The following is a 14578-nucleotide window of genomic DNA, read 5'->3' as shown; positions in this document are numbered from 1 at the left end:
GGTGTGATCACTGACCTAGAGCTAGACATCCTGGAATGGGAAGTCAAGTGGGCCTTAGAAAGCATCACTATGAACAAAGCTAGTGGAGGTGATGGAATTCCCTTTGAGCTCTTTCAAATCCTGAAAGATGATGCTGTGAAAGTGCTGCACTCAGTGTGCCAGCAAATTTGGAAAACTCAGCAGTGGCCACAGGACTGGAAAAGGTCAGTTTTTATTCCAATCCCAAAGAAAGGCAATGCCAAAGAATGCTCAAACTACCACACAATTGCACTCATCACACACGCTAGTAAAGTAATGCTCAAAATTCTCCAAGCCAGGCTTCAGCAATATGTGAACCATGAACTTCCAGTTGTTCAAGCTGGTTTTAGAAAAGGCAGAGGAACTGTAGACCAAATTGCCAACATCCACTGGATCATTGAAAAAGCAACAGAATTCCAGAAAAACATCTATTTCTGTTTTATGGACTATGGCAAAGCCCTGACTGTGCAGATCACAATAAACTGTGGAAAATTCTTCAAGAGATGGGAATACCAGACCACCTGACCTGCCTCTCGAGAAATTTGTATGCAGGTCAGGAAGCAACAGTTAGAACTGGACATGGAATAACAGACTGGTTCCAAATAGGGAAAGCAGTACATCGAGGCTGTATATTGTCACACTGCTTATTTAACTTCTATGCAGAGTACATCATGAGAAATGCTGGGCTGAAAGAAGCACAAGCTAGAATCAAGATTGCCGGGAGAAATATCAATAGCCTCAGATATGCAGATGACACTACCCTTATGGCAGAAACTGAAGAGGAACTAAAAAGCCTCTTAATGAAGGTGAAAGGGGAGAGTGAAAAAGTTGGCTTAAAACTCAACATTCAGAAAACGAAGATCATGGCATCTGGTCCCATCACTTCATGGGAAGCAGATGGGGAAACAGTGGAAACAGTGTCAGACTTTATTTTTGGGGGCTCCAAAATCACTGCAGATGGTGACTGCAGCCATGAAATTAAAAGACACTTACTCCTTATGACCAACCTAGATAGCATATTGAAAAGCAGAAACATTACTTTGCCAACAAAGGTCAGTCTAGTCAAGGCTCTGGTTTTTCCAGTGGTCATGTGTGGATGTGAGAGCTGGACTGTGAAGAAAGCTCAGCGCTGAAGAATTGATGCTTTTGAACTGTGGTGTTGGAGAAGACTCTTGAGAGTCCCTTGGACTGCAAGGAGATCCAACCAGTCCATTCTGAAGATCAGCCCTGGGTGTTCCTTGGAAGGAATGATGCTAAAGCTGAAACTCCAGTACTTTGGCCACCTCATGCAAAGAGTTGACTCATTGGAAAAGACTCTGATGCTGGGAGGGATTGGGGGCAGGAGGAAAAGGGGACAACAGAGGATGAGATGGCTGGATGGACGTTGAGTCTGAATGAACTCCGGGAGTTTGTGATGGACAGGGAGGCCTGGCCTTCTGTGATTCATGGGGTCGCAAGGAGTCGGACACGACTGAGCGACTGAACTGAACTGAATGTTGATATTCCTTACTTTTTATTGACAAGTTGTATTGTATTGTATGACTGTACTGCAGTTTTGTTTATTCACTTACCTGCTGATGAACATTTGGGTTGTTTGTAGTGTGGGGCTATTAAGTAAAGCTGACATAGACTTTTTTGTACCTTTGTGTACAAGGTGTTTTATGGATATACACCTTCATTTCCTTTGGCAAAATATAAGGAGGAGTGGGATGATTAGGTCATTTCATAAATATGTAGTTAAATTTATAAGAAACCACCAAACTATTTTCCAAAATGGTTGTACACTTTTACAATCCTTCCAGTAGTATATCAGTGTGCCAGCCCTTCTGCTTGCCTGCCAACACTTGGTATAGTCAGTCTTTTTCATTTTAATAGGTATATAGTATGTGTGTATATATATACACACACATAAAATATAGTATATATATATATACATGTATCTATACAATAAAGCAGTGTTTGTGATTTTGAATTTTCATTTTTATCTTGACTAATTATGTTGAACATCTTTTCAAGTGCTTATTTGCCATCTGTGTATTTTCAGCAGTGAAGTATTTATTCAAATATTTTACCTATTTTCTGTTGGGTTGTTTGTGTTCTTATTATTGTGTTTTGAATTCTTTATATAATCTGGATAGAAATCCCTTGTGAGACATGCAATTTGCAGATATTTTTCCCAGTCTGTGACTTGTCTTTTATCTTTAAACAGTATCTTTTGAGGACGGAAGTCATTGATGTAGACAGAAGTCTACTGATGTAGTCAAATCTGTCAAAATTTTCTTTTGTGAATGTTGTTTTTGGCATTTGCTCCTGACCTCATGTATTTATTTTTATTCTTGTAAGCATAGCAATTTATATTTTAAAATGTTTTGTATATTTTTATCTGATATTTCTGTATATTTATAATACAGGTTATCTGTATTAGTTCTGTCCATTTTGCTACTAGAACCACTGAAAGTGCAGTTTAATGCCTGTTATGTTTGAAAACTTTATTAGTTTGTAACTTACAAAAATTTCAACTCACCCATTTTTTATTTAGTGAAGTCTTTATAACCTAGAGTCTATCATTTATATTTTTGCAAACAAATAGTTACATGTTATTAATAATGTTTCTGTCAGAGTGAAGTAAAGATAATTTAGGTCAGTGAATAAAAATTCAAAAGACAATTTATGGGCTAACCACTAATAATAATGATAGAGCTATAGTGTTAGACCCATGCCCCTCCCCAGCTCTGTCAGTACTGGCGATATGGCATTAAATTTTTTGTCTTTCTGACCCTCTATTTCCTCATATACAATACTCATTATAAAATTTGGAAATTTTATTAGTTTGTAACTTATAGAAATTTCAACCCTCCAATTGACAAAGTTCAATACAACTAGTCAATACATCTAATCATAGATATTTTAGCTAATAAACCTTGTGATTAGGGTTTAAATAAATTGATTTGTAGCAGCTATCTAGAAACTTAAAAGGCATTTATGATTTTAATAGTCATTTTCTATTTGCATGTTTAATATCTGATTCTCTTTATGTTTCTCTTTTATTTTTAGATCACAAAATTTGTCCAGGATAGGCATAGAGCTAGAAGAAATCGACTTCGTAAAGATCAACTTAAGAAACTCCCTGTACATAAATTCAAAAAAGGTAAGTGATTATTTTCTAAATAACCACCATTAGTTTATATAATAATACATGGTGATCATACTTTAATACTACCTGCTGAGTCCTTGCCATACCCTATGCCTAATTCTCAGTTAGTAATTAATGAGTGAATGTAGAAGGTGGTCTTTTGCTGTGGTTTATCCTGGTAAAGGCAGGAACAGTCGGGGCAGGGGTGGGTACACAGTCTTCAGAGATTTTAAAAACAATAATGAAACTGAACAAAATGCTTTTTATTATCCCTATGTGCCAGAAGTTCAAAACATCAGTGGATAAAATATTTCTTTGCACCAGGTGGTCTGTTCCCATTGATCCTCCTCCTACTCTCTCTCCTCTCTACATCACTGTGTTAACATTGTGTTAACTAAAAACATATAGTGTTGGGTTAACTAAACACAATAGGGTAGCTGTTATGTATCGATGTATTTTAAATGTATCATCTCATTTTAATTTCCATATTCCTATGAAATGGGTACCATAATGGTTATTGTATATGAAGAAATAGAGGGTCAGAAAGGCAAAAAATTTAATGTCACCTCGCCAGTACTGATAGAGCTGGGGAAGGGTCTAACACTCTAGCTAATGTAGTTTCTCCTGCTTAAGCTTAGTGAGCTTTCAATGTGGGTACATGCTAATTAAATCTTTTTGGCCAGTAGTTCCGTAGAATTTTCAATTTCTATGCCAGTAAAAATGTTCTGTTTTTTAATTCAGTAGAGAAATGCATAGAGTGGAAAGGAGAAAAAGAAAAGGCATTAATAATTCTGTCAACTATACTTCAATTAAAGAAAATTAGTTCTGCAAAATTTTTATTTTTCCAAGTAACTATTCAAAAAACCTACCAAATATAATAACCATTACTTTATGAATATAAAGTTTAACAACAAAAAAATAGGAAAATCACATGTTAAATAAATATCAACATTTATAAAAATGCAGTGCACTGTCATTATACAGTGTGGATTAATTAAAAGTTATTCATAGGCCAATTTGAGGACTGGCTTTAGGAATCACTTTTTAAGGCTCCATTTTGTGTGTTTATTTTCTGTTTTCTAAAACGAGGGGGAGTGGAGGGAGAGTGAAAGAAAGAATGATGTTTCTATTGTCCTAGGCTAAAAAAGAGCATGCATAGTTGGCTTTTCTTCTGAGTAAGATGAGTAGCCATTGTAGGATTTTGAGCAGAGAAAAGAAAAGATCTAAATTAAAAGTTAAGTGGATCTTTCTTGTTGCTGTGTTAAGAATAGGATGTAGAGGGTCAGAGGTATGAGTGGAGAGAACAAATAGGAGGCTGTTGCAGTAATCCCAAGTGAAAGATGAATGTGGCTTGGACTTGAATGGTAACAGTAGAGGAGATGAATATATTTGTAAAATGGAATTACTGGATTTATTGATGGACTAGATGTGGGGAGAAGAAACAAGGACAACTCCAGATTTTTTGGTTTCAGCAGCTGAGGGAGGCATTGCCTTAAAGAAATAAGGATGGTTAATAAATGGTGGCACAGGTTTGGGGAGAAAATTTGAGAAATCAGTTTTGGATATGTGGAATCTCAGATGTCTGTTAGACATTTGAATGAATCAGGACTTTCATTCCTCAACTGGAAGTATTGGTATAAATATGTATTTAAATCATGAGACTGATGATAATCCCAAGAGAATGAGTATAAATGGACAGAATACCAAAGACATTTTGGGGCAGCCTAACACTGAGTAAGGAACAAGTGGAATCAGCAGTGGAGACCAAGAACGAGTGACCAGTTATACAGGGGAAAATCAGAAAATAGTGGTTTATCAGAAACCAAGTGATATCAGTCTCTAAAGAGCAAAGAGTGATTGATAACCTGTGTCAAGTGTTCCTGATAGATGAGAACTGATTGAATATTGATTATCATCATGTGCAGTTTTGACAGAGTGATCAGTCCAAAAACCTGATTGTGGTGGGTTTGAAAATGGAAGGAGAGGAATATTAACTATAGACAACTTTTTCAAGAAATTTAACCATCAGATCAGATCAGTCACTCAGTTGTGTCCGACTCTTTGCAACCCCATGAATCACAGCACGCCAGGCCTCCCTGTACATCACCAGCTCCCGGAGTTCACTGAGACTCACGTCCATCGAGTCAGTGATGCCATCCAGCCATCTCATCCTCTGTCGTCCCCTTCTCCTCCTGCCCCTAATCCCTCCCAGCATCAGAGTCTTGTCCAATGAGTCAACTCTTTGCATGAGGTGGCCAAAGTACTGGAGTTTCAGCTTTAGCATCATTCCTTCCAAAGAAATCCCAGGGCTGATCTCCTTCAGAAAGGAGAGCAAAGAAATGGTGTAGCAGCTGGTAGGGGAAATTTCATTGAGAAGTAATAGCATGTTTGCTGAAGAAAATTGATGATATAGGAGATAGATGGGAGAATTGCTATAATATGTATCTTTGTGAAGGCAGGAAGACATGGGACCTGGTGTACAAATAGGTGGATTGGCCTTAGATAGGTGCATGGAGAGCTAAGCTAAGGGAAAGTAGAATATGTGGGCCCCAAGTCCTGGCAGTGTTTATGGTGGTCAGGCTGTGGAAGCATTCTTTACTTCCATGGCTCTCAGTGAAGTAGGAAACAGAATCGTCAACCAAAAGACAGGATAGGGGAGGAGATGTTGGAGGTTTAAGGACAGAAAGGTAGGGTCTGTTATTCTAGGAGAGTAGATGGGCAGATGGAATAGGGAAGTATGATTGCCTGGGAGCCTGAACCTTTCAGGTTCATAGTTATGAATCAACCAGCATAACTGTGTAGCCATGTTCATCTTTATGGAGTGGTGTTTATCCTTACTGTACCTTCACATTTTTTAGAAATGTGAAGTATAATGTGTATACAGAAAAGTTTATAAGACATTTTTCTGAAACTATCCAGTTCAAGAAACAGAACCGTATTAGTATCGCAGAAAATACTGTGTCCCCTTCTAGACTATAATCCTTTCCTCCTCACTGGAAGTATTCACCATGCTGGCTTATGATAATCGTTTCATTGCCTTTCCCATAAGTTTTATCACCTATGTATGGATTCCAAAACAATATGATACAATTTTTCCTATTTTTGAATTGTATTCTTTGGTCCTTCTTCTTTTATTAACATTTTTTGGATGCAATTAACCCACTTTATTGCATGTATGTGTAGTTCATTCAATGTCATTTCATTGTATAAGTATATTGTATATCCATTTTACTATTAATAGACAATTAGGTTTTTGTTTTGTTTTTATTTTTTATTGAAGTACTGTTGATATACAATGTTCTGTTTCCCCAGTTTGAGGGGATCTTTACAGACCATACTTTTAAGAACATTCTTGTACCTATATCCTGGTATATGTGAGCATGGATTTCTTTATAGAGTATATACCTAGAAGTAGATTAGCTGGCTCATAGGATATACATATCTTCTATTTTATTGGATAATACCAAATCTGTTTGAAAGTGATGATGTTAACAGTTTATATTCCCATCAATATGTATATTGGTTCACATCTGAACCAATATTTTGTACTGACAGACTTTTAAAATTGTAGCCAATCCAGTGGGTTTATAAAAATAGCTCATAGTGGTTTTAATTTACATTTCCCTCATCAGTGAGGTGAAGTGCCTATTTTTATTTAGTAGTTAGATTTTCACTTCCATGAAGCACCTTTCATGTTATTTTCCTGTTGGGTTGTCCTCCCCTGCTTTTTACATGTAGGAGGAATTCTTCAGATATTCGCACAACAACCACTGTCTCCCTACCCCACCCCAAGAGTTGTGGGTGTGTTGGTGAATCAGTCCTTCACTGATTTTATGTGTCCTAACTGTCTTCTGGTTTCGTTGCTTATTTTTTTTCACAGGACTAAAGTTCTGTTATGGTAGCATTTTGCATGTTTTAAAAGAACTTCCATACTCTAAGATCATGTGGATATTATCTAATGAAAGCTTTATAATTTTTCCTTTCATGTTTGGACATTTAGTCTGTCTAAATTGATTCTGTAAAATGAGGGCCCAATTTGATATTTTGTGTAAGGATATACAGTTGTCCCACAGCTATTAAACATATACTGTTTGTAGTGTCGGTCAACTGTGACACAGTCAAGTGTCCATGCATGTGAGTTTGTTTCTGGACTTCTGTTAGTCTTCTTCTTATCTCAGTTACTATAGATTTATGGTAAGTCTTGATACTCTGATCAAGTTAGTCCTTCTGCCATGCTCTTCAACAATTTTTTAGCTATTCTTGACACTTTGCATTTCCATGTAAATCAGCCTGTCGAGATCACCCTACCTCCAAATACACACACACACACACACACACGCATACAGTTATTATATTTTTTGTAATAAAATATACATAACGTAAAAGTTACCATTTTAGCCATTTTCAAGTGTAAAGTGACATAAGCTATATTCACATGTGCAGTCATCACCACCATCCATCTCCAGAACTTTTCCATCATCCCAAATGGAAACTCTGCACCCAGTAAACAGTAACTCTCCATTGCCCCCCTAAACAGTCCATGGCAACTACCATTCTGCTTTCTATCTCAATGAATTTGGCTATTCTAGTCATGTAGTAAAGTGTAAGTCGCTCAGTCGTGTCCAACTCTTTGCAATCCCATGGACTATACAGTTCATGTATATTCTCCAGACCAGAATACTGGAGCAGGTAGCCTTTCCCTTCTCCAGGGGATCTTCCCAACCCAGGGATCGAACCCAGGCCTCCCTCATTGCAGGTGGATTCTTTACCAGTTGAACCACAAGGGAAACCCTCTAGTCTTTTTAAGTAGAATAATAAATAACTGGCTTGCTTGACTTGGCATAATGTCCTCAAGGTTTATCCGTGCTGTAGGTTCATCCATGTTGTAGTATATGTCAGAATCTCTTTCCTTGTTAAGGCTGAGTAGTATTCATAATATTCTGTGTATATACCACATACTGTTTATCCATTCATGTGTTGATAGATACCTAGGTGCTATTGTGAATAATGCTGCTATAAACATAGAGGGACATCTGTCAGTCTGTGCTTTCAGTTCTTTTGGGTGTATATCCAGAAGTGAAATTGCTGGATTAAATGGTAATGCTCTGTTGGATTTTTTGAGGAAAGCTATACTATTTTCTATAGTGACTGCATCATTTTACATTCCCACCAGCACTGCACAAGGCTCCCAGTTTTTTTACATCCTTGCTAACACTGTCATTTTCTGTTTTTGTTTTTTGATAGTAGTCATCCTAATGGATGTGACATGGTATCTCATTGTAGTTTTGACTTGCCTTTCCCTGATGATTAGTGATGTTATGTAGTTATCATGTGCTTACTATTTTTTGTCTATCTTTGGAGAAATTTCTGTTCAGGTTCTCGGTCCTATTGTATTCATCTTTAACCTTTTGGGAAATAATTTCAAACTTAGAAAAACTGTCCTTCAAAGTTTAAAAACTTTTGTTCTGAGAAAGACTCTGTTAAGAGGACAAAAAAACTGCATGATTTCTACAAAACCACCCATATACCTTTTATTCAGATTCACCTATTACTTACAATATTAGTTTCCATCAGATCAGATCAGATCAGATCATTCGCTCAGTCGTGTCCGACTCTTTGCGACCCCATGAATCGCAGCACACCAGGCCTCCCTGTCCATCACCAACTCCCGGAATTCACTCAGACTCACATCCATCGAGTCAGTGATGCCATCCAGCCATCTCATCCTCTGTCGTCCCCTTCTCCTCCCGCCCCCAATCCCTCCCAGCATCAGAGTCTTTTCCAATGAGTCAACTCTTCGCACGAGGTGGCCAAAGTACTGGAGTTTCAGCTTTAGCATCATTCCTTCCAAAGAAAGCCCAGGGCTGATCTCCTTCAGAATGGACTGGTTGGATTTCCTTGCAGTCCAAGGGACTCTCAAGAGTCTTCTCCAACACCACAGTTCAAAAGCATCAATTCTTCAGCGCTCAGCCTTCTTCACAGTCCAACTCTCACATCCGTACATGACCACAGGAAAAACCATAGCCTTGACTAGACAAACCTTTGTTGGCAAAGGAATGTCTCTGCTTTTGAATATGCTATCTAGGTTGGTCATAACTTTCCTTCCAAGGAGTAAGCGTCTTATAACAACACCCAAATCCATTAAAACCTCATCTTGACTTGATTACATCTGGAAAGCAATTATATCCAAATGAGGTAACATCCACAAGTTCTGAGTGGACATGAGGTTTTGGCTGCAACCTATTGCTTTACCATTTTTGCTCTCCTTCTTTATATATGTATGTAAAATTTTCACTGGAATAATTTGAGAGTAAGTTATATACATCATGATCCTTTGTGTCTAAATATTTTCATGTGGATTCTTAAGAATAAGGAGATTCTTTTGTGGTACTGCATTTAAGTCACCAACCATAGGATATTTGTTGATGGGCTATTTTAATCTAATTCATTGTTCTTTTTCTAGTTTAGTTGTTTGTTCCAGTAGGTTCGTTTATAACAGTAGTAACCAGGCTGGTATCATTTATTGCTTGTAGTTCTATTTCTTTGGGTTTCTTTAATTTGGGCTTCTTCTTTAGCCTTTGTCTTATATGACATTGACATTTAGAATAACATAGTGTCCTGGCTTTGTTAAAAATATACTTTAGTTTTTTAATTAATAGATTTCATTTTTAGAACAGTTTAAAGTTTACAGAAAAATTGAGTAGAAAGTATAGAGGTCTCCTATATGCCCATCCCCTTCTTAAAATACCCCTAATATTATCCTCTTTCATTTGTGTGATACACTTATTACAAATGATGAATAAGTATAGATATATTATTAACTAAAGTACATAGTTTACATTAGAGTTCACTCTCTGCATTGTATAATTCTATGCATTTTGACAAATTGTATGCATTTTGACAAATGTCATGTAATACATCCATAATTATATCATACAGAATAATTTCACTGCTTTGAAAATCCCCTGTGCTCCATCCATTCACCCTTTTCTCCTTCCTTCCCACAAACTTCTGGCACCAACTGATGTGTTACCGTCTGTATAGTTTTATGTGTTGCAGACTGTCAACAGTTGCAGCAATACAGCTGGAGTAGCAAATATGTGTGAATAAGTTCCCTTCATGTTTTGTGGCTTGATGGGTCATTTCTTTTTATTGCTGAATAATAGTCCATTATATGGCTATACCAAAGTATGTTTATCCAGTTGTCTATTGAAGAAGATCTTAGTTGCTTCCAAGTTTTGGCAGTTAAGAGTAAAGGTGCAATAAATTTTTGTGTGTGTATTTTTGTGTGGACATAAGTTCTCAGTACATTTTGGGTAAACAACAAGGAGCATGATGGCTGGATCGTGTGGTAATACTGTGTTTAGCTTTGTAAGAAACTGCTAAACTCTTCCACAGTGGCTGTACTACTTTGCGCTCCCAGCTGCAATAACTGAGAGTTCTGTTGCTGCACATTCTCCCCAGCATTTGGTATTGTCAGTGTTTTGTATTGTGTCGGGGAGTCTTTAACAGGAGGATTCCTACATGCTGTTTCTCACAACTCCTTTGTTTCTTTTCAAGCGGAGCAGCATGCTACTCCCAGGAACTGAGGTCATTGTGTGAGACAGGCTTGAATCTCCTTTAGTAAACATTCTCTTTAAGACAAAACTGCTTAGTCTCGATCCCCTTTCTTGAGATATGGATTGTCTCCTGACCTTGTGACCATTATTAATCCCTTGTTCCCTCGGTAACGGTTGCTGTATGTTTGGTTTTCTCATCTTTATCATTGTCGTAAGGAACTTCTTGCACCACAGCCTATATATACTCACAGAAAGATCATTAAAGCACCTTTGCTCCATCAGCGCTTGGGTCCCCATGTCTTTCTTTCTTTCTCTCTCTCTCTGTCTCTCTCTGGCTAATTCTCTGGAGCGTAGAAACCTGTCCTGCTCACTCTCCTGCCCGGGCTTCTAAGACCCTCTTGAGAAGGCGCCCTGTGCCTTTACCCCTCTAGAGGGCGCCTGGTGCCTTCATGAGCAATGCAAGCCCTGTGTCAAGGGCTTTATTGGTTCTCTGCGTAAACCAGGGAATATCAGCCTCCTTCTCTCTTTCACTTTCTTATCTTCGACTCTGGACCACCAGGTTCCAGTCCATTAAAGGACCCCAACAACTGGCGCCCGAACAGGGACTCTGGTATACATGGCATTTCTGGTGGAGTGACTCAGGGCCTATTGAGGTCAATAAGTACTAAGACACTGGTCAAATGGCTAGACAGCCCCATCATTTCTCTGTTTTACTTCACCATTTGTTTAAAGCTCAGGGACTTTTGGTTTCACACCAATGAATAGAGGCTTGCTTTCAGACAGTGGTTAAATGTAATCCTTGGTTCCCTGATAAATGCAGTTTTGATTTAGAAATTTGGCACCGGGTCAAAGAAAATGTTGAACAAGCTACCAAGCAGGGAAAATATATTCCAATTGATTTCTGGCCATGTGGGCTCTCATTAAAGCTGTAATTCTGCCATTTCAAGGTAAATTCTAGCCCTCACGATATTCGACAACAGACAGAACACTTACTGCTTGAATATGAATTAGATGATGAAACTTTACAAAAGACCCAATTAGAACAACACAAAATATTTCAAAATTTTCCTACTAGCCCTGCCCCGGCTTCTCCAAATGCTCCTCCTCTGCCAGCAGGCACGAATCCAGAAGTCTCTCCTTTGTTAGAACCTAATGATTCTAATAACGACTCTCCTAAGATGTTTTTTGACACCAAACTGGCAATGCTCTTCTGGACAATAATGATAAGTCCTTGGCACAGACTCGTATTTGCAGAAAATCAGTACTTAGTCGCTCTCCTCTGCAACAGAGGCTTTCTGAATTAATGGCTTTGCCATCACAAATTTCTGACGCCAATGGTTTCTCCGTCTTTCTAGTTATAAGAAATCTTGACGCTCAAGGGCACATAATACCTCAATATGACAATATTAATCTTTTTTACATGCAACAAATGAAAAAGGCTATAACTATGTATGACCGACATTTGCCTTTTACTAAAGAGCTTCTAAATGTTGTAGCATCTTCTATTGGAAACTTTATTCTCTATGATTGGCGAGTTTTAATAAAAGCTCTCCTTAAACTGGAGAATATCTTCAGTGGGCAATGTGATTTCATGATATAGCCAGAGATCATACTAACAAGAATACTCGAGCTGGCACTCCGCAAAACCAAATTATTTTTGAAAAGTTAACTGGCACCAGACAATTTGATACCATAGAAGCTCAAACACAATGCCCTCTCTTATTGCATGAACGATTTAAAACAGTAGCCCTTGAAGCTTGGGATCGAATTACTCCTCAAAGAGAGCCTACAGGTAGCTACACTAAAATATTACAAGGACCTAATGAAAGTTATGCTGATTTTTTAGCTAGATTAGAAACTGCTATTTCCCATACTGTAATCGGAGAAGAAACCAAGAAACAGCTAGAGAAATTACTTGCTTATGACAATGCAAATCAGGAATATCAAAGAGCTACTGCTCCAATTTGTGAGACTGGGACTACTATTGATTATTTGGAGGCTTGTTGCAATCTAGAATCAGAAACTCAAAAGATGCAAATGGTAGTTGAGACAGTGGCTGCTACCTTTAGAAAGGGAAATGAAGGATGCCTTACATGTGGAAATAAAAACCAGTTAAAAAGTGACTACCCTAAGAAGGCTAATAAAAAACCTCCAAGAATTTGCCCTTGCTGCCATAGAGGAATGCATTAGGCCAAAGATTATAAATCTAAATTTGATATTAAAAGAAAACCTATTCTAAGAAATTCCAAACAGGGGACCCCCCCGCCCAGGTCCCCTACAACAAAAAACAGGGGCAGATTCTATCTTTTCCCTCAAACCCTCAACATCTGGCTACCATCGATATACCAGCCATATATGATTTTTTCCTCAAGCAGTCCCTTCTAGAGTACCTACCGGACTTTTTAGACCTCTGCCCCCACAAACCTTCGGTCTTCTACTTGGCTGATCTAGTTTGACTTCTAAAGAAATTACTGTTCACCCTGGAATAATTGATTCAGATTATAAAGGAGAGATTCAAATTATGATGTCATCTCAGATTCTTTGGCAAACTCAGATATACATTCCACATTTTTCCTAAGGGCCACTGCTCATTTAACAAACAAAGCAATCATTAAAATAACTTAGAAGAATGACGAACCTATTTGGACAGAGCAATGGCCCCTTATGAAAGATAAATTACAGGCTACTAAAGAACTCATAGACACACAATTAGAATTAAAACATATTGAGGAATCTTGCTCTCCTTGGAACTCTATTTTTGTTATAAAAAAGAAATCTAACAAATGGCATCTCTTCAGTTCAGTTCAGTTAAGTCACTCAGTCATGTCCGACTCTTTGCAACCCCATGAACCGCAGCACACCAGGCCTCCCTGTCCATCACCAACTCCTGGAGTTCATTCAAACTCACATCCATCGAGTTGGTGATGCCATCCAGCCATCTCATCCTCTGTCGTCCCCTTTTTCTCCTGACCCCAATCCCTCCCAGCATCAGAGTCTTTTCCAATGAGTCAACTTTTTGCATGAGGTGGCCAGAGTACCAGAGTTTCAGCTTCAGCATCATTCCCTCCAAAGAATACCCAGTACTGATCTCCTTTAGAATGGACTGGTTGGATCTCCTTGCAGTCCAAGGGACTCTCAAGAGTCTTCTCCCACACCACAGTTCAAAAGCATCATTCTTCGGCGCTCAGCTTTCTTCACAGTCCAACTCTAACATCCATACATGACCACTGGAAAAACCATAGCCTTGATGAGACAGACCTTTGTTGGCAAACTAATGTCCCTGCTTTTTAATGTGGTGTCTAGGTTGGTCATAACTTTCCTTCCAAGGAGTAAGTGTCTTTTAATTTCATGGCTGCAGTCACCATCTGCAGTGATTTGGAGCCCCCAAAAATAAAGTCTGACACTGTTTCCACTATTTTCTATTTCCTGTGAAGTGATGGGACCGGATGCCATGATCTTCGTTTTCTGAATGTTGAGCTTTAAGCCAACTTTTTCACTCTCCTCTTTCACTTTCATCAAGAGGCTTTTTAGTTCCTCTTCACTTTCTGCCATACGGGTGGTGTCATCTGCATGTCTGAGGTTATTGATATTTCTCCTGGCAATCTTTATTCCAGCTTGTGCTTCTTCCAGCCCAGTGTTTCTCATGATGTACTCTGCATAGAAGTTAAATAAGCAGGGTGACAATATACAGCCTTGACGTACTCCTTTTCCTATTTGGAACCAGTCTGTTGTTCCATGTCCGCTTTTAACTGTTGCTTCCTGACCTGCATATAGGTTTCTCAAGAGGCAGGTCAGGTGGTCTGGTATTCCCATCTCTTGAAGAATTTTCCACAGTTTATTGTGATCCACACAGTCAAAGATTTTGGCA

The 14578-nt window shown here is 38.4% G+C and overlaps 1 protein-coding gene across 1 annotated transcript in view; it reads left to right on the top strand.

Moving 5' to 3' along the window:
* The window catches only part of RNF13 (ring finger protein 13), a 128094-nt gene that overhangs the window by 87474 nt on the left and 26042 nt on the right, over nt 1–14578 (top strand). The window contains exon 8 of the mRNA XM_010858106.1: nt 3073–3166. Coding sequence (XP_010856408.1) covers nt 3073–3166 — 94 coding nt within the window. The remainder of the gene's footprint in view (nt 1–3072; nt 3167–14578) is intronic.

The sequence above is a fragment of the Bison bison genome, unplaced genomic scaffold, assembly GCF_000754665.1.
Source record: "Bison bison bison isolate TAMUID 2011002044 unplaced genomic scaffold, Bison_UMD1.0 scf7180017864384, whole genome shotgun sequence".
Classification (NCBI taxonomy): Eukaryota; Metazoa; Chordata; class Mammalia; order Artiodactyla; family Bovidae; genus Bison; species Bison bison.
Note: the sequence above shows the minus strand (reverse complement) of the source record. Positions and strands in the feature narration are given on the sequence as shown.